Below are 24405 nucleotides of genomic sequence, written 5' to 3'. Positions count from 1 at the left end.
AGCAGGAACAGCAGTTGAACCCAGTACTTCCACTACGCAAATGAAAGAACCCAGCATCCTCTGCTCAGTGCCTCAGCCCCTCCACATGTCCCAGGTGCTAGATGTACGCTGCTTGCTCAGCTGCTTGAGGTGGGGGTGGGGTACTGTTGCATTGGATTTGAGGCAGCTGTAGCTCACATCAACTGCACTGCAGGGGAGCAGTGAGCCCAGGGGAGGCAGATTTCCTCCCTTCAGTGCGCTTAGGTGGTCACCCTTTTGGGGGAAGCAGTGCAGGGGAGGCTCCACTGAGACCAGTCATGTCCTCAGTGGGCTAAGAACTGAGAGGTTAGTGTTACAAGCTCCTTTAGCTTCTCTGACCAGATATTTGAGGCCACGGCCACAGCTGGGGTCACCATGGTATCCTTGAATAGCTCTGCACCCCAACTCGGCCCTGTTAGGCCATTTCCTAGAGCCAGGGAAATTGGCCAGTGCTTTCTTATTTCTCATGGCATTACTTACTGTTGTCAGAGGTGCCAGGATCCCCTCTCTCCTGCTGCTTGCAGGGGGGTGGGGGTGGAAGAGGCTGCTGAGCCATGTAGCTGGGTAGCTTTGGCTCTGGATGACCAGTTGTGCCCCTTAATGCCCAATAAGAGGGTACAATGAGCTCAGCTCTTCAGAGAAGCCAGCCACTGTTAGGTCCAGTGACCAGGTGTTGCCTTGGCCTTATGGAAATGTCACCTTTAACCCTTTGGGGAATGCACTGCTCCAGGGCTGTCAGGCTATAACTGTCTGCTGCTGGCAAGACTAGTGGCAGGAAGCCATTTTCTACAAGGGAGAGAAGGGCATCTGATCTATCTGCCCCAAGGGCTCAGCTATGGTCAGGGGTAATTTGTTTGACTGCATTGCCTCTTCAGCTATAGCCAGCTTTGCAGGCACCACCTGTTCACTTGGGATTTTTGCTGGGTTGGGACTAAAAGGGTTAACTCACCAAAGCCCCACTTGGCTGCAGCTCCACCCCTAACCAGGCTCTGGCAGAGACACTGATTTGAGGGCAAAAGCAGGGTCCAGTTGGAGCACTGATCAGCCGGAGCTGGACTGGCTGCAGCCTGTGTCCAAGATGGCATAGGGCCCTGAGGGCCAGTGGGCTCCACAGCTTGATTTGGGGGGGAGTGAGGGTCATGGGACTGCCTGCTGCCAAGGTAGGGAAGCATGAAGGGATGGACTATGAAGCCTTTGTGGGCTGCCTTTCTGAATTAAAGAGGTTAGCTGCAGGCTGCATCCCCTCTGTGCACAACAACCCTTAGGCTCCTTCATGTATGTACAATAAGGTCACTCAAGCTGGCTGTGGCCATCAGTGTATGCTGAGTGCTGTTTCGACACAAAACAAGTGAGCCAGTGAGCTCACAGACTAACCAGGGAGGGATGCACCCACCCTAGGCCACACATCTGAGTTAACAACATAACAAAGATCTCTCATGTCCTCAGTGCACATCCTGACCCACGCCACCATGCTCCCTCCCGTGGCCTTTGGCCAGCTGAGTAAAGTCTTCACTGCTCTGAGCCACTGGGGATGGGCTATTCCACACCCTCTGATATCTACAGCATGACGGGCCTGAAACTTGGGCAGGGCACCTATTCTTGCCACTGACATCCTCTCCGTACCCACTGGCCAGTTTCCCAAATGAAGGCACAGGGAGAGCCAGGCTCAGTTATACTTGTTCCTTTTATTTACTGAGTAACACAATAAAGCGATGAGATTTGATTATCAAAATATTTTCCTTTTTTTTCCCCAACAGTTATAGTACATCAAAAAATATACAGTGAACAGTACAGAGGGGTGGAGGGGAGATACTGGCCAAGTCCCTAGAGTCTTTATTTTGTATGTGTGAGGTTTGGTTTCTTTTATTTCTGTTTAATCAAACATTGTTCACGTCACTCCAAGGTTATGTACAGAGGGGCACACGTTCTCGAGAGCTACGCACTATGCCCTACTAGCTACTACAGTATATGCTAAGTCAAAGGCAGTTAACGCTTTGGAGAGCATAGGAGTAGACAGGGGGACTCTGGTGGTGCAGGGGCATAGGAGATGAGGGTGCGTGGTTTCAAGCAGCTCATCGCAGTATTATTCATAGAAGGAATGGCTTTAAAGGGGTTAAAGTGCTGAGTGTATGAGTATATCAGGCCCTGGCGCCATTAGGTGACTCACTGGCTCCAAAGGAAAGTCCAGCACAGGTGTCAACAACACAGCCTGGGGGGGCTTGTGAGGGGAGACCACTGTGGTGCTTTTTGGGGTCTCGTAAGGAGAAGCCTGGCTCAAGCTGTCTGCTTCCTGAATTCTCAAAGCCAGCACTGTGTGTGCATGGGGGAGAGGGCACTAGAAGGACCACTCAGGTAGTGTGTAGGGCAGAGTGAGCAAAGCAGAGGCACAGAGAGGGCTGTGAAAGTGGCGGATACTCAGGCTACCTGGGAGCTGATGGGCATTAGAAGACCTCTGGGATACATCTCAGCAAAATGCTGGGTTTCCATCACATTGTCCCCTCCATGGCTTAGAAGGGGAGGCTCTGCCCAATGGCAGGCCCTACACCTGCTCTGGGCTTTGTAGGGAGTGGAAAGAAGGGCCTGCAACTTGGGGCAGGGGGACCTATTCCTCTAGCTGGCTTTGTTCCCTTGCAACTCTGCTGCACAGACCAGCTCCCTGGGCAGGCGCCTGGCTGAGAGCTCGCCTCTGCTGCGCCGAGCTCTGTGGGGTTGGGGGTGCAGGTGGGTTGCTGGTCTCTGAAGGGGTAATTCATCCCAGGAGACTTGGGGTGGGGTGAAATGAGGCGGGTTGCAAAGTTCCCTGGGAAATATGGAAAGCCAAATATCAAACAAAAAAGATCAACCCTGAGCTCCATCCCCAGGCATCCAGGAAAACTAGCATCAAAATACAATTCCCCTTGCCCAGACATCCCCAAATGCCTTCCCAGCAGGGTCAGCCACCCAGCACTCAGCCCCTAGCTGAGTCCCCTTTCCCATTCCCCTCCCACACAATGCCTGTCAGGTCCCTCTTTCTCCCTCAAGCTGCTCCCCACCTCTGGGCCCATCTACTGCACCAGCTCCCTTCCCTTTGAACAGGGGCAGGGGGAGATGATACGCTTCCCCCAACCACATTCAGCCCAAGAAGCCTCCAGTGCCCTTGCTATGTGCTCCTATTACCCCTCTACTGCCTTGTATGAGAGAGAGTAACAATCTACTTCTACTCAAGTGGCAGAGGTCTGCACAGTGGCACTGAAGGCCCCTACAAAAGCAGAGGAGGGACTGCTGTACAGGTGTGACTGATTCCCTCTTGGCCAACAGTGGGACTGGAAACAGGCACCTCCAGGAGCCCCTACAGCCTGAGGAGAAGCAGCAGGTCAGGGAGGAGAAGGCTGTAGCAGATCCATATGCTCCGTAAATTAGGAACACAGCAACCTGGGCTCCTCAGAGCCAGTGTCAGGGCAGTGTCCTGCTGCTCAGCCTAGCAGGGCCCTCCCTACGCTGTAGCAAATACCTCCTGAAACTCATTTCCTTTCTCCTTCAAAATTAAGACATCTTAATCATGTGCTTGTGGGTCTCCGGATACACATATCAGCCCCTGGCCTGTCTCTGGGGCCCCAGGGGCCTTCTGGAAGGCATCACCAGGCAGCTCCTGTGATGGGAACCTGTTGTAGGGCTGAGGGAGTTGAGGCTTTCTGGGAAGCACCTGCATGGTTCTATGTGTTGCATCACTGAATTTCCATTTCAAATGACATTCCTCAGTGCACAGAGTGAGCACCAAAGTAGAACGCAGACAGGGTCACACAGTGGCCGGGTTGCTCCATTTGGATTTGCATAGATCAGGATGGGTGGTCATTCCGGCACAACGTCTGTTGGGGTTGCCACCTTCCTGCCAGTTTCTACTGACAGGTTGCGCTAGGGGGACAGGTGGGCAGGGGCCCCGAGTGCCCTGTGAACGGTTTTTAGACCAGGTCATTGCCGGATCTTTTAACACAGTGAAATACAAAACAATTCCTTCTGCGTTTTCTTCTGTTCGACTCCTCCACTGCCCTGCCAGGGCCCCAAGTTCTGCAAGCTGCAAGGAGAGCATTAGAGGGAGAGGGCCAAGGGTTTATTAAATGCAACTGCTCTTTTATTCTTGATTGTCTGGATTCTGTAACCAGGGCACCTCTGATTCCTATAGGGTGGATAGTAACTCCTTGGAAGCTCCTGATTTGATGGGGTCAGGTAGTCTGCTGGCCTGTGAATAATGGTAATACTTTGTCCTTCCTCAGCCCCTTTTATTGGAGAACCACCAAGCGCTTTAGGAACCTTTGCTCAGCCTCACAGCATTCTCCCGCGAGGTAGGGACAGAATCATCCCCTGCTTAGTAGGGGGGGAAACTGAGGCACAAAGAGGTGAACACCTTGGCATACGGGGAGTCAGTGGCAGAGCTGGGAACAGAACCTAGGGCTAAGAGGCTGTTCTCTTACTATCATGCTACACCTCTTGACTGAACTGGGAAGAGAACGCTGGTGTTCTGACTCCCCCAGTCCTGCTGTCTAACTCCTAGACCACAGTGCTTCCAGACCTGGGACTGACCCCAAGAGTTCTGTTGTCTAACTAGTAGACTAGGCTCCCGCTCAAAATTTGCTGCTCTCCACTGTGCTCCACTGTTGCTATGGTGGAAGATAATGTGCTTTCTGAAGGGAGCAAGAAAGAGGACTCTGTTATGGAGGTGCCCCGGGGTTCCCTACTCATTCCCGAAGCAAAAATGCCATCAGAATCTGGCTGGTGTCTGTCTCGGTTTCTCTCTCCTAGGAATTTGGGGCTGGTGAAGTGTACCAGGCTAACAGAGCTGAAGACTCATGCTCCACCTGCAGCCTTAGAATCAGGGCAGCAGAGGCAGCAATCTTCACCAATGGGTCTCACGCTCTGGTGTGCAGCGGGCACGTGCCCGTGAAGGACAGCTGCATCTGAGGAAAGGGCAGTGAGGGGCTGGTTTCTGTCCTGCTAACACCTGGTGTGAGATCCACCTCACAGACTCACTGCATTGGGCTGCAGAATGGCCAGCCAGGAACTATGATTTTGAGACTGCTACCATGCTGAGCTGGCCTTGAATCAGGCAGCCAGAGATGGACGCCCTTCCTATCCCTTGAGCCCTTTGCCCTGATGAGACTGACTTTAATAATTATGAAGGGTCAAAGGGGGTAAATGATAAACTAAGACAGAAACCCCTGCTGGCTATGAGAATAAATGGGTTTTCCAGGAGGGGCTGGTGGCCCTGGCACTATCTTTGTCACTGAATCAAATCCAGCTGCATGCAGGGATGTGTTCCACTGAGCAAGTGCATGGCAAATTAGGCCGGGTGTTGGGAGTGCAGGTGGAGGGTAAGGGGTGCACAGCTGGGGTTGTCAGAAGTGTCAGCTGGGGAATCTTCTAGTCCACTGGGAACCTTGTTAAAGCCTCTAGGAGCGAAAGAAAAACCTTGAGAGAGGTTTACAAATACTCTTCCCTTTCATCAGGACAACCACCTGTCCCAAGAGGGCTGCCCCTTACTGCATAGTTCCCCTGGGTTTTAGCCACGTCTGTAACAGATGGAGCCTTCGAGGCTGGGAGATTCTAGTAGGGCGCGAAGACGATGGGGCCCGGCGTGGCACGGACATGGCCTGGTGGGGTTCGGAAGAGTGCTGGTCCAAGGATCGGGGCCTGGAAGAGGGTGGTGGCAGCAGCTGGTCGGAGGGCGAGGGGGCTGGGCATGGCGCACACAGCTGCCGTGGTGAGCGGGCTTGGGAGAAAGCGGGTCGCCAAGGTTTTGGTGAGATGCTTCTGCAAAGCCAGCTTGGACTGCAGAGAGGGAATAGAGAGACAGAGAAAGAGAAAGGGAGAAAGCACATGAACCACCCACTTGCAGGAGACGAGGTCTATATACCTGCTGTCCCTCTGGGGGATAGCTGTGCCCAGCCTCAGGCTCAGGGCTAGTCCAATTACAGGCCTATGGTCTCAGAAACAGAGATTTAATATAGTCACCTGCTTCTGCCTCACAGGAATTGCTCCATTGGCTCAAGCCAGGAACCCATCTAGTCCTTCATCCTGTCTCCAGCCACAGCTAGCAGTGGCTGCTCTGGGGAATCCTGACCCTCACGTTACCTTGTGGCTGTGTTCCCCAGGCTCATGGTGCATTCTGTGCACATCTGTGTATGGAGAGAGGCATTTCCACACCTCCGTTTTGAATCTTTTGACTTTCACCAGATCTCTGGCCACAGCCCCTCAACCCCAATAAAGAATCCATCCAAAGTGCTGGCATTTTGGTACCTAACCTGAACCACCATTTCAGGTTTTAGACAACATCCAGAGGCCCAGGAAGCCGTGACCTGTTCTGTGAGGCTGACAGCTCACAGAGAGATGCCTTCCTAAGAGATCTGCTGCCCTAGCTCAGCCATTACACATCAATCATCGATCAAGGCTCTCTGGCTGGTTAGCGTGGGAGGCTGGACCAGAGGACCCCTTCAATCCCTTCTGGCCTTTTAAACCTATGAATCCAGGTTGCTATTTCCTGTGACACTCAGCTGCAAGTCCATTAATTCAAGGAGCTGCTGCTGACAGGTTTGTCCTTGAAAGGACTCCACCAGTACATTTTCACCAGCTGTCTCCTTGCAAAAAAAGGGCACTGCTGATCCAAGGAGGAGGGGAAACCAAAGAGTGTTCCTGAAACTCCAGGAAGATGCCAAGAATTCTTCCAAGATCATGGTGGCATCTTGTACACTTGGGTTCACATGTCCCAGGTCCTGGTTCCCTGCTGGGTGACGGTGTTCACTGGGAACTGCTCCAGTGGTAATTTATCCTTCCTCTGCTCCGAGATGCTCCCCTACCTGGGGAGCTATTTGCAAAGACCTGATCTCATTGCAGCTGACAGGACAGACAAAATGGAGCTGTTTGGAAAGCAGTGAAACTGGGTGGGGTCTCAATAGTGTCTCTTTAAAAATACTGAGAACATTGTGGGGGGAGGGGGGAGACCTACTGGATGACTGTGCCCAGATGCTTGCTTTTACATATATTAGTGTGTATCAGCCACATTAGCTGATATGGCATCAGATTGGAGTCACCCTCCAGTGTGGAAAGGACCACACAGCACTGGCTTGAGTCTATCTGAACACTGACAACCACAACCCTCTCTCGGATCATTTCAGCCAGCCTATGGATCAAAGCTAACTCCTTCCCAGCCCCCTATAGAAAGCCTAAAGAGATCCTCTGTTCAGATCCCTTGCCAAGAATGGATGCAGAGGAGAGCCCTCCATGGAAGCCTTAAGCTGACCTGCCTCCTGACAATAAAAGCAGCTGGACTTCCCCTATGGGAACAATAAGCAAGAAACAAGGGCCAAAACTGCTGATCCTTGTTACTGGGCATGTCTACACGTTCATTAATGTGCCTTATGATACTGCACATTTAGTTTAGTACTTCCTTAATAAAGTACTAACTAAATGCACAATACCTAGAGTTACTGCATAGTAACACCAGTGCATGGTTATTTAGTGATGTTCACTGTGCATTAGCCTAATAACACCGTGCAGTAGGCTATTAGCACAGGTTTTGCCATGACACGCTACTGCGCAGTGTTATTAGGCTAATGAGCAGTGTTCCCACTGAGTCCCAGGGATGGGATGAGCCTCTGGACTTGCTGCTGCATTACAGACAGATCTGTGTCAACTTCTATAAACAAACCCTGGAGCTTGATGTCAGATGAAAAACAGCACCGCTGGCTCCAAGCTTTCAACAATCACAAAATGGCACCTTTACAAAATCATTACGCTGGCGTGGAAGCCTTGAAAAATAATAAACCTTGTGCTCTTTTTATTTATCTTTAGGAGCCTTCTCTTCAAGCTTTTCATTTACGATAACCGGGGCTAGAAACTGCCCCCCCCCCCATAGGGAGTGGAGATTAGGATGCAGTTAGAGGACTCCAGGGGCTGGGGCTTTAAGGCCACCTCCCCCCGCGCAAATATCACAGATCTTGCAGTAATATCACAAGAGTCAGCAAATGCTGCAAGCAATATTCTAGACAAACACACCAGAAGGAAGTTTGCTGGAAGACAGATACCTTGAGAATACTCACTGCGAGGGCAGCGTTCTTCTGCAGCTTATTGTATGGGCTGTACTTTGGCTTGGGCGGCTTCCCAGCGAGCCTGTCTTTGTGTCTCCTGCTGTTCATGTGCTGTGGGTGGGAAAGCCAGAGGGTCACACAGGGACTGGGAAATCTACTGGCAAACCCACTGTCCCCAGGAATGACCCTCTGGAGCCCTGCTCTGTGCCTGCCCTATGGGAGACTTGTACATGGAACTGCACATTCAGTGCATTCTCTGTCATTCCATAACACATCCTTTGCTTCTGATGTCTTGGCTCTGGGATTTGCACCATGCAGGCGACAATGGCCTCAACATAATCATCAGCAGGAGCTGAACCCGGGACCACAGAGTGCCACCTCTCTACTGACTGAAGTACAGAATCAGGCCACCTAGCCTGCAGCTGATACTGGACTCATTGCCCTCTATGCATAGTTCAGCCATTAGAAGGCAAATATCTGCCACTGTGTGACTGCCGTTAGGGATAGCTCTTTTCCTTACCTTGGGCTCCATTCTATCCCTCCCGCAGTGTCATTGCTGCTGCCTCTTTTCTCAGAATTAAGCATGATTTTACATAAATGAATCAATTTCTCAGGATCCATTTCAATGCACTGTCTAATCTTTTCATTCTCTCCATCAGCTAATTCCCACCCATCCCCCCACTTCCTCTGCTCCACTGTTCTGTGACCCTGCAAACGTATAAAAATTGGAAGGACCAATCTTTCCCCATACAGGGGAGGAGCTGTAAGGTCCAGGCAAAGAGGCATTTCAACCTCTTCTTCAGGGAGCTGGGCTCTGCAGGGTGCCACCTGCAGTGAGGTGTTCTGGGGAGAGGAGAGGCTAGGGTTGTTTCCAATGGGACTATACATGTCAAGAGACCCACCCCCAAACATGTACTGAAGGGGTCTGGAGGAAGGATATGCCTCACTCCACCACTTGTGGAAATTCCTGTGGGTGGGCCTTTTACAGGCATCACAGATTCCTCTATCCCTATATCCTGGTATTTCCAAGGACAGACACTGAAAGGGAAGATTTCACCAGGCAAGAGGAGGGCTAGAGCCATCACCTGTTTAAGCTGGGTCTCCGAGTTCACGTAGATCTCACACACTTGGCAGTGGAACGCCTTGTTCTGGATGTTGATGCTGCCCTTGTTACCAATCCGTTTGGACTTGTGTCCTGCCCGGGAGAGGACCTTGCCTCGGCCCCGCCGCATCTGGGTGGTGTGACCCTCCAGCATGGACTTGTGTTTGGCTCCTGGACAGCAGGGGGAAAATGAAAGTCTTTAAGCAAAGGGACCAGGTGCCTTGACTAAGGTGAAGATGCTGTTGCTAAATGCAGTGTAGGAGTTGTGTGTGCTTTGCCCTCAAATTTACCATGATGGTTATCTGAAAATATCACCCGTGGCTGTGTTATTTATACACAAACCCCAGCAGCATGCCCTCTTTCATGCAGAACACACAAAAAAAAAAACTCTGCGATGGCAGGGGAGACCAGGAACAGGGAAGGAAGTGACTTGCTCAAGGTAACATAAACCAGTGGCAAAGCCAAGCAGAGAATCCAGGTCTCAGTGTCAAGCGAGGGAAGCCAAAACAATCCCAGTTCTCTGAAGCATTCTCCCCTGGACCAGCAATCCCTACAATCAGACTGGCATAGGTTTGCATGAGTGGAGAACCACAGTGCCAGGTGAAACAGCAAGTGCACTCTATGATTTCATGTTGCCCCAGCCCTCCTGTGTGGAGCTCCAGCTTAGAGTAAATACTGCACGTTCAAGTTATGAACAGAAGGCAGAACTGTGCTGGCTGCTCTGACTATAGGTGGAGAGGTGTGAGCAGGTGTTGCACTAATAAAGGTCAAGGAGCCAGAGGAAATGATGTCCAGTGCTGTCCAAGGGCATCTCTGCTCACTGCACCAAGCAGCCGGACACTTGGTGCCCAGCATGTTGTGTCATTAAGATACAATGTAAGCAGAGGTAATCACTGGAAACCATCTCCCAAGCCAGCTAGCTCAGCATTTCTCCCTGAGTTCAGTCTCTGAGCCTATAGATAAAGCTCTCATCCTCCTGGGTATCAGGTTCTGGGCAGGCGTGCTGAGCCTGCTTCAATTTTGGGCACTAGTAATATGAGAAAATAGGGCTGACTCTGACGGAAGGGGTGGTGGGGAGCAGTGCCAAAGAGATCAGGTCTTTCTTGAGTGCCCTCTGGGTGACATCCAGGAATGGGTGCCTTGGGTTCTCCCCAGAGCCGGGTGGTGGGACCCAGGGATCCTGTGGGGAGTCACATGCCTTCAAGACAATCTGCACTGGCCTTTATATAATGACCTCTGTAATTCTAGCTAAAAGCACCGGAGATTTGCCAATAACTGGTGGGACTCAGAAGTCAGACGTAGGACAGAAGCGAGTCAAACTCAGCAGCACTCCCAAAGGGGAAAGGAATAGGAGATCTACACAGTATTTCCCAGCTAGGGCTCACTGAGTGTGGCTCCTTCTGGCTCGGCCTGCAGGGGTGCAAGCTTGTGTGACACACAGACTACCAGTGAGGACTGGCTCAGTTCAAGGGGAGGTGAAGCCTGTCTCCATTCAACTCTGCTACAAGAAAAAAAGCTTTGTGGGTGACCTGATACAGCTCTTCTCTACAGAACAAGAGACCCCCGTCTTGAGACTCAGTTATAGCAATCTATGGTCTGCACACAGAGAGAGAACAACTCCCACTCTGGGGAGGGGGGGCTGTGCTGTTTGGAGATGTCTGGCTTTACAGATGGTAGTTCCCAGAGCTGAAAACAGGCAGTGTCTGCTCAACAGCAAGCAGAGCTTCTTACCATAAGCTTGTCATCTAGAGATCTTAAAGCAGGGGTGAGCAAAATACAGCTTGTGGGCTGGATCTGGCCTGCCAACTGATTGTATCTGGCCCGTGGGCAGGTGGCCACCAACTCATTGGATAAGGCCCGCAGGCAGCCCAAGGCAGCTGGCAGCTCTGGCTTCAGCCACCACTTGGTGCTGGGCAGGTGGGCAGGACTGTTTCCACCATGCTGGGTGGGCTCCTTCCACCCAGCACTGATGTGGTGGCATCAACTGTGGGCCCAGGCAAATGCCCGGATCCCCACATGAAACTGCATCCACAGCTGATGCCAATGCCCGCCCAGGGCTGCTTCTGCAACATGAGGCAGGTGGTGGTGTAAGCTGTGGATGGGGCCGGCAGGTTCTGGGTCAGGGATGGGGCATGCTACAGCTCTGGGAGGGGGGCAGGGGGCAAGAAGCAGGGGGAGCAGGGCACGCTGCAACTCGGGGTGGGAAGTGGAGGGGAGGGAGAGAAAGAGTGATGTGGCCCTCAAGAGGATACCAAAACTCACATGACCTTTGAAAGGACACTAAAATTGATTAAATGGCCCTCTAGCCAAGATAACTGCCCACTCCTGGGTTAAAAGCATACCACAGGAAAGGTTAATATTGTACAGATGGGGACAAAGGTGTGGACTTGGCTATGGTCACTAGCAGGTCAGTGGCAGAGCTGGAAACAGAAGCCAGTTAGGTGCCCTAACTCTGAGGACACTGGAGATGGCTTCTGTGTCAGAACGATGGCTCAGCAGCCCCTGTGTATTTTGGCTTCTAAGCCTTCAGCAGTTTCCTCCCTCACGGTTTCTGGAGTCTGTGACAGGAACTGCAGACACCTTAAACTAAGAGATTTTGTTCACAGCTAACTATCACTAAACCAGTGAAAACTGACACTCTGGATGGGAGCAATGACTCATTCTCCATCTCTCCCCTCTGCGGTTTCCAAAGACTCAGTGGCTGGCTGAATAACTCACCCACATCCAGGATTGTGCTGCCCAGGCTTCCTTGAGAACTTCCCTTTCTACGGGGTCAGACCTTCAGGACCATTGCCACTCTAAACTGACCAGTGTACATCACCTGGTACCTAAATATGAACTGCAATCTAGGGAGGTACATATAAATGTCCGTCAATGCTGTAGCATCTGAGCAGTGCCCCAAGCTCAGTGATTTGGCATTAGAGTAAAGAACAGAACCTAAGGATCCAGGCTCCCATTCCCCCGCTTCCACTAACCGCCAGCAGGCTGTAGGCATGGAGCTGGGAGTGGAACCCAGGGGTCCTGTTTTCTAGTCATCAGCAGCAACCAAGAAGTGGAAACCTTATGAAGTGTGAAACGTTTTAGAAAGCCGTTCTGGGGCCTGGCATCTCTAAACCAATAAATGGCAGATGCCCAGGAGGGAACTGAATAAGGGATAGATCACACTAGGGATATCTGGTTTGATGTTCTCTCTCTATAGCATCCAGTTCTGCTACTGTTGGAGACAGGTCTATCTGATGCACATACAGATGTGGGTATGTGTCCATACAGGAACAGCTAGTCCCATCTGTTACTAAAAGGGCCTACTGAGGGTACAGCAACAGAGTTATTGGGACAACCAATGCAAAAACAGGGAGAGGAGCAAGAGTCAAAGGTTAATAACAAGTGCTCCAAGGGAGGACACTAAGCAGAGCACACTGGTCAGTGTCCACTGGCCCTCAAACAAGTCTAGGGAGCCAATGGACACTGCTCAGTGATACTCTACCCAGAGACATGAATATCCAGGGACAGAAAGATGGCTCCACAGTTACCAGGGGTCCTCTAGGCCAGAACCTCCTTCCTGGTCAGATAGATGGCCAACTTAGCAAGGGCCATGAGGAGGCTGACCAGGAGTTCGGAGACAGGCTACTAGGGTAGGTGGATCGTTGGTCTGACCCAGTATGGCACTTCTTATGTTCTGACAACATATGTCCATTAACAAATGGTAGGAAACAGCCAGCAACCCCTTTTATTTTAAACTAAAAGCATGGGATCCCACTGACGCTACCTCTGGTGCCAGTGCTACAGCAATTGTTTGTTTGTTCATTTTTTTTTCCCCCCAAATAAATTCCCAATTTTATAATCTGAGCCGATCAAGGCAAAAGGCCACTTCTGTAGTTCGGCCTGAGGTTCTGCCCTTCACTGCCTTTCCTGTTCGTGACCTTTGTGATGTGCAGGAAGCTGCATGGCCCAGCATGGCTGTGACTCAGAGGTTATGTGGGGCTAGGGGGAGGGTTCATTTCCAGCTCTCACAGAATGTGAGTGTCTTTTCCTTTAAAACAGGGTGCAAGAAATCTCTGTATTTCTTACCCATCATGGACAGGAAGAAACATTTTCAGTGAGCAGCACAGGGCTTCAGAGGATTCAAAAGCCACTGGGGGTCACCAGTACTGCATTCTCCTCCTCTGCTGCAGCACAGCCCAGTGTTCCAGGAACAAACCATACCTTGCAACCTGCCCAGGTAAGTTGGATCTTGCTCCTTATTTTTAAGAGCCCAGGTAGGTCCCTGTCCTCCAAAGTTCAGAAAGTGTCATTGCCAGCAGCCCCTAAACTCATATAAAGGAAGAGATCTATCACCTGCCACTCTTCCACCTTCCATAAGAGGCTGATTCTCCATGTGACAACTTGAATGCTGCCTGCATAACACAATGTGTCTGCCTGCCTATCGACAGCTCTCAGCCTCCCACATACTAAAGGAGAAGGAGGAATTTATATCAGGGCCTATTTTTCTCATTCAAAGTGCTTTACAAGCATTATCTAATTACATCTCATAACCCCTGATCCATGAGAGACAGAGTGCTGGTCCTGACCTGCAGCTCTAAAGTTTTGCACATGATAGAGACAGGGTTCTTGAACAGATTAGTTCATTAGTCTTCATATGGATCCTCATTGTGCTGGGCACTGTATAATCAGAGCAAAGCATGTCCCTGTTCCAAAGAGCTCGTGTTCCCCCTCATTTTCTATGTGCATTTTTTTTCTGAGGTGAATAACACACCACGGCCAAAAGGAGAGAAAGTGCCTGGCTTGTGTAGGACATGAGGGGGAGCTCTGGCATTAACTTTTTTACGGTCCCTAAGTGGCTGAATCAGAGACCAGGTCTCATTAACTGCCAACATCACTTGTGAAAATGGGACTTAACGCAACCCTTGCAATGGGTGCTTTTCAAATGCTGCCCTGGGTCTAGGAAGAGGAGCCTGTAGAAGGCTTTTCCCCTTCAGGTCCCTATCAGCCTAAAGGAAGGCTGCCAGGAATGCAAAGCAGCTTCTAATCACTTGATTAAACGTGCCTGAAAATGTCTTTTAATTAAGAGATGTAACAATAAAGGTGAATTTGTCCTTGCTAAAATTCACCCTTTCAGTTATGGAATGGACACATTGACCTTCTACTTGAAGGTCACATGAACTAACCCCTTTGCGTAAAGCACTATTAATTAACCCTCACAACCACCCATTAGGGTTTGCCCTGATCTATTTTACATATCGGGAGGTTGAAGCACAGTGAGGTGAAGGGACAGTCACATGCTTGAGGTCATGCTGCCTGTCAGAGGATGAATCAAGAACAGAACCCAGGAGTCCTGACTTTGCCCCTAACCTCTTCTATCCATTAGGCCACATTCCCCAACAGTCCTGGCTATGACTAGAAAGAGAGCCCAGGAGTCCTGATTTTCCATTGACCCTATTCTGACCACTGAACTGTGCTTTGTCATGGGGTTGGGAATAGAAACCAGGAGTCCAGTCCTGTATAAACCAGTCTGCTTATCTACTCTGGTAAAGTGACATGAGGGCATTCTTCATCACAGTTATGTCTACAAGTAGTAGGTAAGTATAGTTATAGTTATACTAGCGATGAGCCGCTTACCAGTGTTGTGGGCCTCCAGCTGGGACAGGGAGTTGACGGTCACTTTGCAGGTGGGACAGTAGAGGTGTGGCTTGCTCTTCTTCCCTTCCTTCTCACTGTCAGGGGCTGAGCTCACACTGCTGGCCAATTCTGTTGCCTGGGGCTCAGCACCCTGCGCTGCTGAAGAGGCCACACTGGTGGCATCTGAAGCACCCTCTGACAGCTCTGAAACAGGTGGGGAGACCAGGGATGGGATGCTGCTGGGCAGCTCAGCTGAGGACTCCTCTGAGGTGGGTGTCAGCATGAGACTGCTGCACTCAGCATCTGGCTCCTTCAGCGCCAGGAGGCCATTGGCTTGGACTAATGAAAAGGGAATGGGCACAGGGAGAAGCAATCCTGTTAGTTGAAGGACTTTCAGCTTTGGAACAGCACCAAAGCCTCAAAAGCCTGCTGCCCAGATCCCCTCCCCATATCACCAAGGCCAACCCAGCCATGCTCCATCTGCAAGTCGACCCTGGCAAACCCCAATGTACCCAAGGGCCTTTCCCGTTAGCACTTTGATCTGCGACTCATCAGTAACATCCTTGACACAAAAAGCCATGATTAGCTTTAATGCATCTGTCGCTTTGGGAGGAGATACTCTTTCTGTTGGCCTCCTCCACCCAACAGAAAGGCAGAGTCCTAGTGGGACAGTCAGGCTGTTATCTGGCATGCTGAGCTCAAAGCAGATGCTTCATTTGCTATGGCAGTTATCTCTGGTTTGAAAAGCTGCCCTCAGACATGCTATCAAAGTGAGCTGAAGGGAGGGGAAGCAAAGGGCCCCTCTCCTACTGTGCGGCCACAGAAAGAGGTATGGCACGAGGCTCATTGGTTTATAGGCAAATGACTGAGGATGCTAATTCCTGGGGCCAGGTGAAGTCTGGCATCAGGGGAAGGGCTGTTGTCCAGGTAAAAGTCTGTACTGGCTTGTTTCTCCAGTAATGACTATGCAGGAGCCTCTGGAATGACTGTGGGTTATTGAACAATACGCATAGCAGCAAAAAACCTCAGACAGAGTCCTGGCTTTACAGAAGCCAGAGGCAAAGTCCTGCTGAGATTAGCTATTATTTATCATCTTTACAGGGGGCCCAGACATGGACCAGGTGATGGGAGTTGTATGAACACAGGACAGAAAGACGGTTCCTGCCCAATGGTATCCTAATAGAGCTGTGGTTCTCCTCTTTGCTAAGTTACAGCTAATAGCCAAGGGACACCTGCGCTGTGAGGAACTTCACTTCTCTTGTCATTAGTTTTAAGGTGGTACCTAGAGTCTTTATCAGGGGTCAGGGGCCCCCAGTGCTGGGTGCTGCATAGACACAGGATGAGAGGAAGCTCCTGCCTGAGGAGCTTGTAGTCCTCTGCTACAAGGTGGGAAGTACTTTGGGCTGTATGACTCTCCACCTTTTTGTGACTGGGGACCCAAAGTCCAGAGTGGATAAGTAGCAGAGGCTGTGTGGCCCAAGGTTATACAGGCAGTCTGAGTGTGGCAGAAACTTATGTTGACCCAACGACCCTTTAGCCCCAAATCCAGTACCTTCCATCCCAAGGCCAGCCTTCCCCTTAAACATAGTGCTGGCTAGCGAGCCTCTGCCTTGTGCGCCTGCTTCCTTTGTCCTTCTCCCACCCTGATGTATTTCATACCACTCCCCTTCTTGTTGGGCTTTCTTCACACTTTGATGGGAAGCTCTCTGAGGCACTCTTATGCTTGTACAATACCCGGCACCAAATCCTGATATGGGTCTTAGAGATGGGCACGCAGAAGTCCCAGCCCAAGGGTCCTGGCCAGTTTTTTGCCACTGAATTGATACAAAGCCACAAAAGCAATGCAGTCCAAGTGTCGCTCACTCCGCCCTCAATTCTGCTCACTCCTCCCTCAGCCCAGAAGAAACATTTATAACTAAGAGCTTTATTGCCTTACTAATCGCAGCCCTCTTTAGCCTGATTAGCAGCTAACAATCAACGGGTGCCCATATACAAGGCCACTGTATATACCTGGCAGCTGCTCAGGACTTAATCAGGCTATTTATGATATTGCAGCCACAGCAGTGTTATTAATACAAATGTTGCGGCATCATTGGAAAAGGCTGTCATTAACAACAGCATCATTAGTTATCATTACAAAAACCTCCTTGTAAATACTGAACTGCGCCTATTCTCACAGGGGTCTGATTCCCCTGGGTTTGGTAATTTGCACTGCTTGTTCTCAGCCCTTTGGCTGATACATGTGCCCTTGGGGGAATGATGAGCATGGGCCTCCTGCAGAAGCCGATGCAATGCTAAAGGAGGTTTTTCCACCCCAACTACTTGCAACAGAGAGAGATTGCAATGCACAGTGAACAGGCTGCCAGCTAGATGATAGTTAGGGCTAACTATATGTGGGGAGGTGTTGGGCCATAGGCATCTGCCCCAAGAAGGTGGCTAGGTCAGAGCTGATAGCCTCTGGGACTTACACGTCCCAGGCCCACTTTATACAAGGGTCACCAAGTCACTACCAACACAGGTGAGACTCGAACCAGTGACCTAGAGCAGAATGGCCCTGCAGGCTCTGCCTAGCCCCTGTGGCTATCTGAGCCTCCCGCTTGCTAGCACTGCTGTCAGTTGCAAGGCAGATGCTGCTTTTGACCAGTGCCAGCATGATGTTAATTGCTATTTGGACAGAGTGCTGCTCCTTATGGAGATACATTAAGAATTTCATGGGTCTGTTAATCCCAGGGGAATTATTATGACAGGAAACATTTGGCATTGACTCTGCCTGCATCCCCCTCCCTCCATCCTTCCCCCAGTGCAAACTGTCTGGTACAAGTTCAAGGCCAAAAGCCCCGGATGCTGGAAATCCCAGAGGTCAGCGTTCCCCTCTGTGAGCTCTAAAGCCATGGCAGGCCTGCAGTCTCCTCACCTGTGCTGCTGGGATCCCCACTCCCATCCAGGGTGGCAGGGAAATCGGCTGGCTTCTCCTGGCTGGTGGTGGTAGTTGCCGCTGCTATTTTCTGTTTGTTCTTCATGGCTTCTATGGCTTTGAGTCTCCGGGCATGTTTGTGGCCTTTATAATGGGCCTCTGCCTGGTTCTGGAGGAGGGAACATTTGATGGAGAGAAGTCATGTCAGAGCACATGCACCATGGCAGGAAGGCACAACACAAACACATATCTGTATACATGCACTCACACATAGGACTGAGCTGGAGGGGAGGCAAGTAGAGGAGACTGTTCTCAGAAGAGCAGCATGATTCCTTGTGCTTCTGTGGCTCTGATACCTTTGAGGAGCCTTAAACTACTTTCCAAGCTGTTCCTGAGAATCACTATTTCCCATCTACAGATGGAACAGCTTGGGACGGGTGGGGGGGAGGGAGGGGGGGCAGCATTTTCACAAAGTCCCCAAGACAGCAGCTTGTGGCAAAGTCTGAAAGAGACCTCAGAGTTTTGCCTCACAATCCTCTTTGCTTTCATCCATCATACCCCATCCTTTTCCAGAGCTGAAAAAAGAACCCAGAAGTTGCAGCACCCAACTTTAGCCATCTCCCATTTTTCTATCCTATCCTACTGGACCACAGATCCCTCTTTTGGTTTCCATTTCCCCACCCACTCCTTCTCTAGAAAGGAGCTACCGAGAGGAATTTAGAAAGCCCATCACATCTCACCTCAACCTTGTCTTTCCACATCAGTGCTAAGTACTAAAATACCTTCTCCCATCAGACTTGTTTGGGCACCAAGAGGTCACCATGCTCAGCCTGAAGGAGACACGGTGAAGCCATGTGCAGTAGATGGGGAGCCTGCTAAAGGCCATGGGCAGGGGAAGCAGGTGGGGTGCCCAGGATGTCCTGCTTTCTGAGTGCCTCATGGTTGTGCACTGCAATTCTGCAAGTGTCCTGAGGCTCAGCATCTGGCTGGGTGCTTCAGAGACAGCGAGATACAGGTTGGGGAGGAATGCCTCTCTTGGCATTTAGACTCAAAGCCAGGCATGCTCCAAGTCTTGCCTCTGTCCCAGTCCATGTTTGGTTCACCCGAAGGGGTGTGCTCAGCAGCAGAGCTGTGGGGAGAATGACGTATGGAACACCTTGAGATGCCAGTGTTGCATGCTGAGAGGCCAATGTTTGTCTCTCAGAAGCTGGGCCTCAACTTGCATGTCTGGGCCAGCTCTCTGCCTCTTGTTTTTAAGGGGGAATGCCCTAATCTCAGTATCTTTTCAAGGCACCTCCCTTTCCTAGGAATATCATCCTTCTTGCTGCCTCAGCAGTCACCTGCCCTATGGTCGCTCTGGGGGAAAATTGTTCTGAACCCTTCCCAGGTGATGGGGTTCCAGGCACAGTGTTTATGAAAGAAGGCATTTGTGGATGGCATGCGCATCATAGAGTGATGTGCAAGAGTCTCCCACTCAGTGTTTCTCAGGGTCACTTTGAAAGCAATCCCTACACTCTCAGGTGAAAGAGGGTTGTTTTGCAATCGTGGTTCACTCAATTCCTGGCTTCTCTCTGCCTCAGAGGTAGCTTGATCTAGTAGTGGCTTAGACACTAGCTCTGCTACTGACCTCCTGAATGACCTTGGGTGGGTCACCTCTCCTCTTAGTGCCTCTGCTCCCATCTAGTTAAGAGTATAAGCTCTCTGGGGAAGGAGCCGTGTCATCTATGTTAGTGTAGACAAAACATCTTGTACCACAGGGTCCTGAGCTCAGCTCCAACACCCAGACACTACCATAATATAAATAGCAGCCCCCTGAGCCATGCTAAATCTGCCAAGGACCAGGACAGCTCAACTAACCCCAGCTGTCTGAGATAGCCACAAGGATAACTGGTCACACAGGGGATAAAGATGCTCCATTACATCTCCAGGAGGCATCAGTGTTACTACAGCACTTGCCTCCAGGCTAACACTGAACCCCGTGACCATTTACGCTCAGTAATTTTTGCCTCCCTTGGTGCTGGCAACCATCACAATGATGCTATTTTTGGGTGAGCACGTGACAGAGCTCCCTTTTCATCTTTGCATCCAACTGCTTTGCGCGCAAATCTATTCAGACTGAGGGATCGCTTTGCTAAAACACCGCCACGTTGCAAGGCCGAGATAAGGACCCTTGGCTGATTAAACGCACCGAGTCACTTTCAAAGGAAGCTTTCAAGCAAAATTTATGACTTCAGAAACATACCATGAATTGCCTGCCTGCTGTAAAAAAAAATTAAAAAAAAAAAAAGAATTCCTAGGGAGGACACATCCCCGCATTGTAACCTAACGGGTGTCTAACATGTAATTTACATTCACGGCCTCCTTTCTCCCAGAGAACAGTGAATAATGAAGTGCATATTGATGGGCTCATGCCTGCATAGGACTGATAAAAACGGGCACAAAAGAAAATAACCCCAAACGTTTGTGTACTTAGCAGACAGGCACAATGCGGCATTGTCACCCAAAACAACCACCGTTTAGCAATTTATGGAAAATAAATCCAAAATGAATTGAGACACTATTACTTAGCAGAGCAGATTAATTTGCATAGTGGTTTTTGGAGGCTGGTTTAAGGCTCCCAGCACTGGGTATAACGAAACATAACTCCCTCTCTCTTGAAAGGGCAGGATTAATGTCTAAGAATTCAGCATCTATGGCTGGATATGCAGAAGGAAAATCCTACACGTGCACAAGTCAGTATAAATGGAGCCTCATTAGCAGATTAAAGTTCCAGAAGATAATGCAATCTGGACAGGCCTGACTCATGGCCAAACTTGGTTCCCCCAGCATTGTTGCCATGCTATGCCAAAACAGAACCAGTGTTATGGTTTACATTGGTAAGTGATTTTACTATAGATGTGAGGTTAGCAAGAAAAGGAGAAAAGCACCAGAGACAGGGTATGTGTCTGTGGGTATTTGTGAGAAAGAAACAGCACATGTCTGAGAGAAATGAGTGAGAGACAGAATGAACAAAGGTACAACCATGCTGGCAAGACAGGAAGCGTGTGTGAGAGACCTCCAATCGTGCTACCAGGAGTTTGAAAAGCTGAGACAGAAAGAGCACGTGTGCAAGGTGCATGCGTGTCTGACAGAGAGAGAGTGTAAGGGCATGGACACATGACATATTCATGCCTATGTTAAAAAAAGGGAATGGAGCACAGCATCCAGCCTTTTATCTATATAACTTTCTCAAAATGAGTGTAGAATTATACCCAGGAATATCAAGGGAAAACTATGCCTGTGTAACTTACCCCAGTATAAATGTCAAACTTATCCTGCTTTCTCGTCACCTAGCGGCAAAGAGTTGGAATAATGGCAACCTTCTGGGAGCAGGCCTGTCTGCTCTATATCCCAGTGCAATTTACACCGGGGTATGAATCCAATGAATATTACACTGGTGCAAATGGGTCACATAACCCATGTCTGGGAATGAGACCAAATGCACACACAGAGCGCTTGGCTGGAACATCTCTCCCAGTGCACCTTACTGGCCAAGTGAGCCTAGTCTGAACAGCTCATAATAGCAAGGATGAGCTTGTGCCAGTATAGTACATTCAAGCCACTTGGAGCAAAAGAAGCTGTATACAGTTTTGCTTGTATAACCATAGCCACGGGAGGGTTCTTGGTGATGCAGTTTGTGTTATGCACCTCTGCTGAACAGGGCTGTGCTAGCAAAAATCTGTGGTGTAGACCTGGCCTGGGGCAGAGCCAAGGTGTTCCTGTAATGGCATTTTGTTCAGGCAGGCTGAAAGTACATCGAACCCAGCTCTGAGAGTGCGCGTGGGAGCCAGAGTCCTCAGGAATCTGCATGCACTCAACAACTATGGTGCTGAGAGCCACATGAGTAGGTAAACAGGCAGAACAGCTGAGATGCTGTTTTGAGCTGTCCTCCAGCAAGTTTCTGGGGGCTTTGTGCTGCATTACTCCTTAGGCAGAGGGGCATCAGGGTTTCCAGTCAGGTTCCCAGGCTAGCAGGGGATATAAACATGCATGCGCCCGCATAGCCTTCTACCAGCTGCTGCTCTCTGAACTCAGCACATCAAACTACTGTCTTGATCCTGCCCTAGAAACACTTGAAGAGAGGAGTGCAAAGTTGCTGAGGGGTTTGTTGAGCTGGACATTTCTCTAGCAGTGACTGGTAGGTTGTTATGCCCCTAGCCCTTTGCTGATCAGTGTTAATGCCCTTATTCATGCTGGCTTGTTCCACTGATTTCACTGGGACCAGAAATGAAATCACTACCTCCCAGTGAAACAGGGAGATCAGAATCATGATCTTTACTGGGGAGAAAGGATGGAAAGGGCATCAGGCTGGTATCCAGGAGTGCTGGGCTGAGTTGCTACCTCTACCACTGATTTAGTGTGGAACTTTAGGCAAGTAACTCAGTTCTCAGGTCTCAACTCCTAGGGGAGGGATAATCCCTCACATTAATGACGATAATGGAACCATCCTTTGGTGGTGAGGGTCAGATGACACCAACACAGAAGGTAGGCATTTGGGAGTTTGTAGTTTGGCAGTATGTCGTTTGGGAGGCATTTTGCCTTCCTGCACAGGACACTAGTTAAAGGACTCCGTGAATCTCCAGTGACAATTCATTTACTTTAGCAAATAACTTGCTCCCCTTTCCTTCCAACAATCATCCCTGTCCCCACAAAGGGCCCATCTAATCAACACCTCAGATGGGTGTTTGCCTGTTAAAAGGCAAAGCAACAGCACTAAGGAATAATACCAAGTTATGGTAATGGGAAACAGCAAGGTTTCCCTTGCAGATTCCCAGCCCGTTTCTCCACGAAGCAGTAACAGCACTAGACGAGTTATTGATCTTTAATTGGCTGGAACAGTGTAAAAGGCAGCTATGCGCTTTCTGAGCAGATACAAGCTATCAGTTATAAATTCATGCCAGGGGCTGTATGGAGGCTCCTCTCTCCAGCAATGCCTGCACTGGAGAGTAATATGGTGGCACCTTGTCTTCATAGTTGAAAAATAATACACATGTATATGCAATATGCATATGCATGTACATGTTTTTGCCAGTATTTTTCATGCATAGATTCTAAATGCTGCCTTGGGCAGGGTTTCAGCTTCCCTCTACTGGCTCAGGTGCTGCACTGGCCTAGGGTGCAAAGGGCACGTGGCACTGAAGCGCACAAGCTGCAGGTGGAGTTTTACAGATGCTTTAAAAAGTAAACAGAGGGAGCTTTGTTCCTCACTCCTGGGAGATTAACTTGGACTCTCTGGGCTTGGCTCCATGAGGAGTTGTACCAGCACTGATCAACCACTCTAGTTAGTGCAGTATAACTTCCCAAACTGACACACTTATCTGGAATAAGAGTGGCTTTTTCTAGCCTCACTTAAATGGCTTCCAAAGTAACATGTATTAAACATGGACTAAAGTAGAATCAGCCTCTTTTATACTGAAAAAAGAGAGCATCCAGATGGGGAGTTGGAGCAGTACAACCCTAGCTGCATAAATTCACACCTTTCCTTGCACCGAAATGACTGTCTGTGCAGAGAGGCTGAGAGCAGCACTGTCCTGCTGCTGGACTGGCAGAGGAAGACTATAAGTGATTTTAGGTGTTCTGGTCAAACTACAGTTAAATTTAGAAGGTGGAGTTAATAAAGTGAAGTTATCCCCACTGGGTGCATCTACACATGCAAATAATTCAGGAGCAGTTTACATTTGAGTAAACTCTCCCAGGCATATGTCTACACATATAGGGACGTGGGAGCAGATTTGCTGCTCCTACCAGCAGACTACTCCCTACTCCCTGAGGACCTCCAATGGGCCCCTGCAACAGCTCCCCTGGGTGCTAGCCCAGGGGCCAGGAGACAGCTGTCTCCTGGCAGGGGCTGGGACATAGGCTTTGCCACCAGAGCCTGGGTGGGGACAATGGACCCCTGTCCTGGCAGCAGGGAGCTCCCAGGCCTCACTCCAGGATTGTGGGGCTTGGGCTGAGAGATCCTTATCTCCCTGTGCCAGCTCTGTGGTTGCAGGGCCCAGGCTGGAAAATACCTATCTCCCAGAGCCAGCTCCATGGTTGCGGGGTTGGTGCTGGCACTGGTGCTGGGAGAGATTTCTCTCCCAGTGCTGGCCCGGAGACCATGGAGCTGGCTCTAGGAGATAAGGATCTCCCAGCCTGGGTCCCATGACCGTGGGACTTGGGCTGGGAGAGAAGCCATTGATTCCTTTCCTGTGATCCTGGAGCTGGTGCTGGGAGATAAGGATCTCCCAGCCCTGGCCCTGTGATTGTGGAGTGGGAGCTGGGAGCTCCCTGCTGCCAGGGCAAGGGTACATTGTCCCAGACTGGGCTCCAGTGGTCAGTGGTGATGCATATGGGGTGCACATGTGCCCCGAGAGTGCTGGTGCACCCCTGTTTAGGCAACGGGCAGGGAGGCAGGCAGAAGCGCTGGTTCCCCCCTTGCGGTACACTCGCTGTGGAGCGGGGCTGCCAGCAAAACAGGCTGTACCACTTCTGGAAGAGGCCGCGGGACTTCCAGAAGCAGTGCAGCTGCTTTTTGGTGAGTGATATCGGCCGTGGGGGGACCTCCCCTGGTCAGTAAGATTGGCTGCTGGAGGAGCCACCTCCCCACCCCAGTCAGTGAGATCGGCCGCTGGGGGAGCCCCGGCCAGTTAGCAGCCCACCTGGGCTTCCAGGACCCG

The 24405-nt window shown here is 50.4% G+C and overlaps 1 protein-coding gene across 6 annotated transcripts in view; it reads right to left on the bottom strand.

The window, feature by feature from the left end:
- Positions 1 to 6: 6 nt before the first annotated feature.
- LOC102384715 (zinc finger protein 385C) overlaps positions 7 to 24405 on the bottom strand; it is a 225075-nt gene continuing 200676 nt past the window's right edge. For 2 of the 6 annotated variants that reach the window (XM_014524246.2, XM_014524248.2), the window contains 5 exons: positions 17708 to 17876; positions 14794 to 15132; positions 9161 to 9348; positions 8073 to 8186; positions 3943 to 5820 (listed from right to left, as the gene is read on the bottom strand). In XM_014524246.2, the coding sequence (XP_014379732.1) occupies positions 5596 to 5820; positions 8073 to 8186; positions 9161 to 9348; positions 14794 to 15132; positions 17708 to 17876 (1035 nt within the window). In that variant the 3' untranslated portion in view covers positions 3943 to 5595. Of the gene's footprint in view, positions 5821 to 8072; positions 8187 to 9160; positions 9349 to 14793; positions 15133 to 17707; positions 17877 to 24405 lie in introns of all 6 variants that reach the window. The other 4 variants (XM_014524249.2, XM_025214511.1, XM_025214512.1 and 1 more) reach the window with 4 other exon arrangements.

The sequence above is a fragment of the Alligator sinensis genome, unplaced genomic scaffold, assembly GCF_000455745.1.
Source record: "Alligator sinensis unplaced genomic scaffold, ASM45574v1 scaffold1377_1, whole genome shotgun sequence".
Lineage (NCBI taxonomy): Eukaryota > Metazoa > Chordata > Crocodylia > Alligatoridae > Alligator > Alligator sinensis.
Note: the sequence above shows the minus strand (reverse complement) of the source record. Positions and strands in the feature narration are given on the sequence as shown.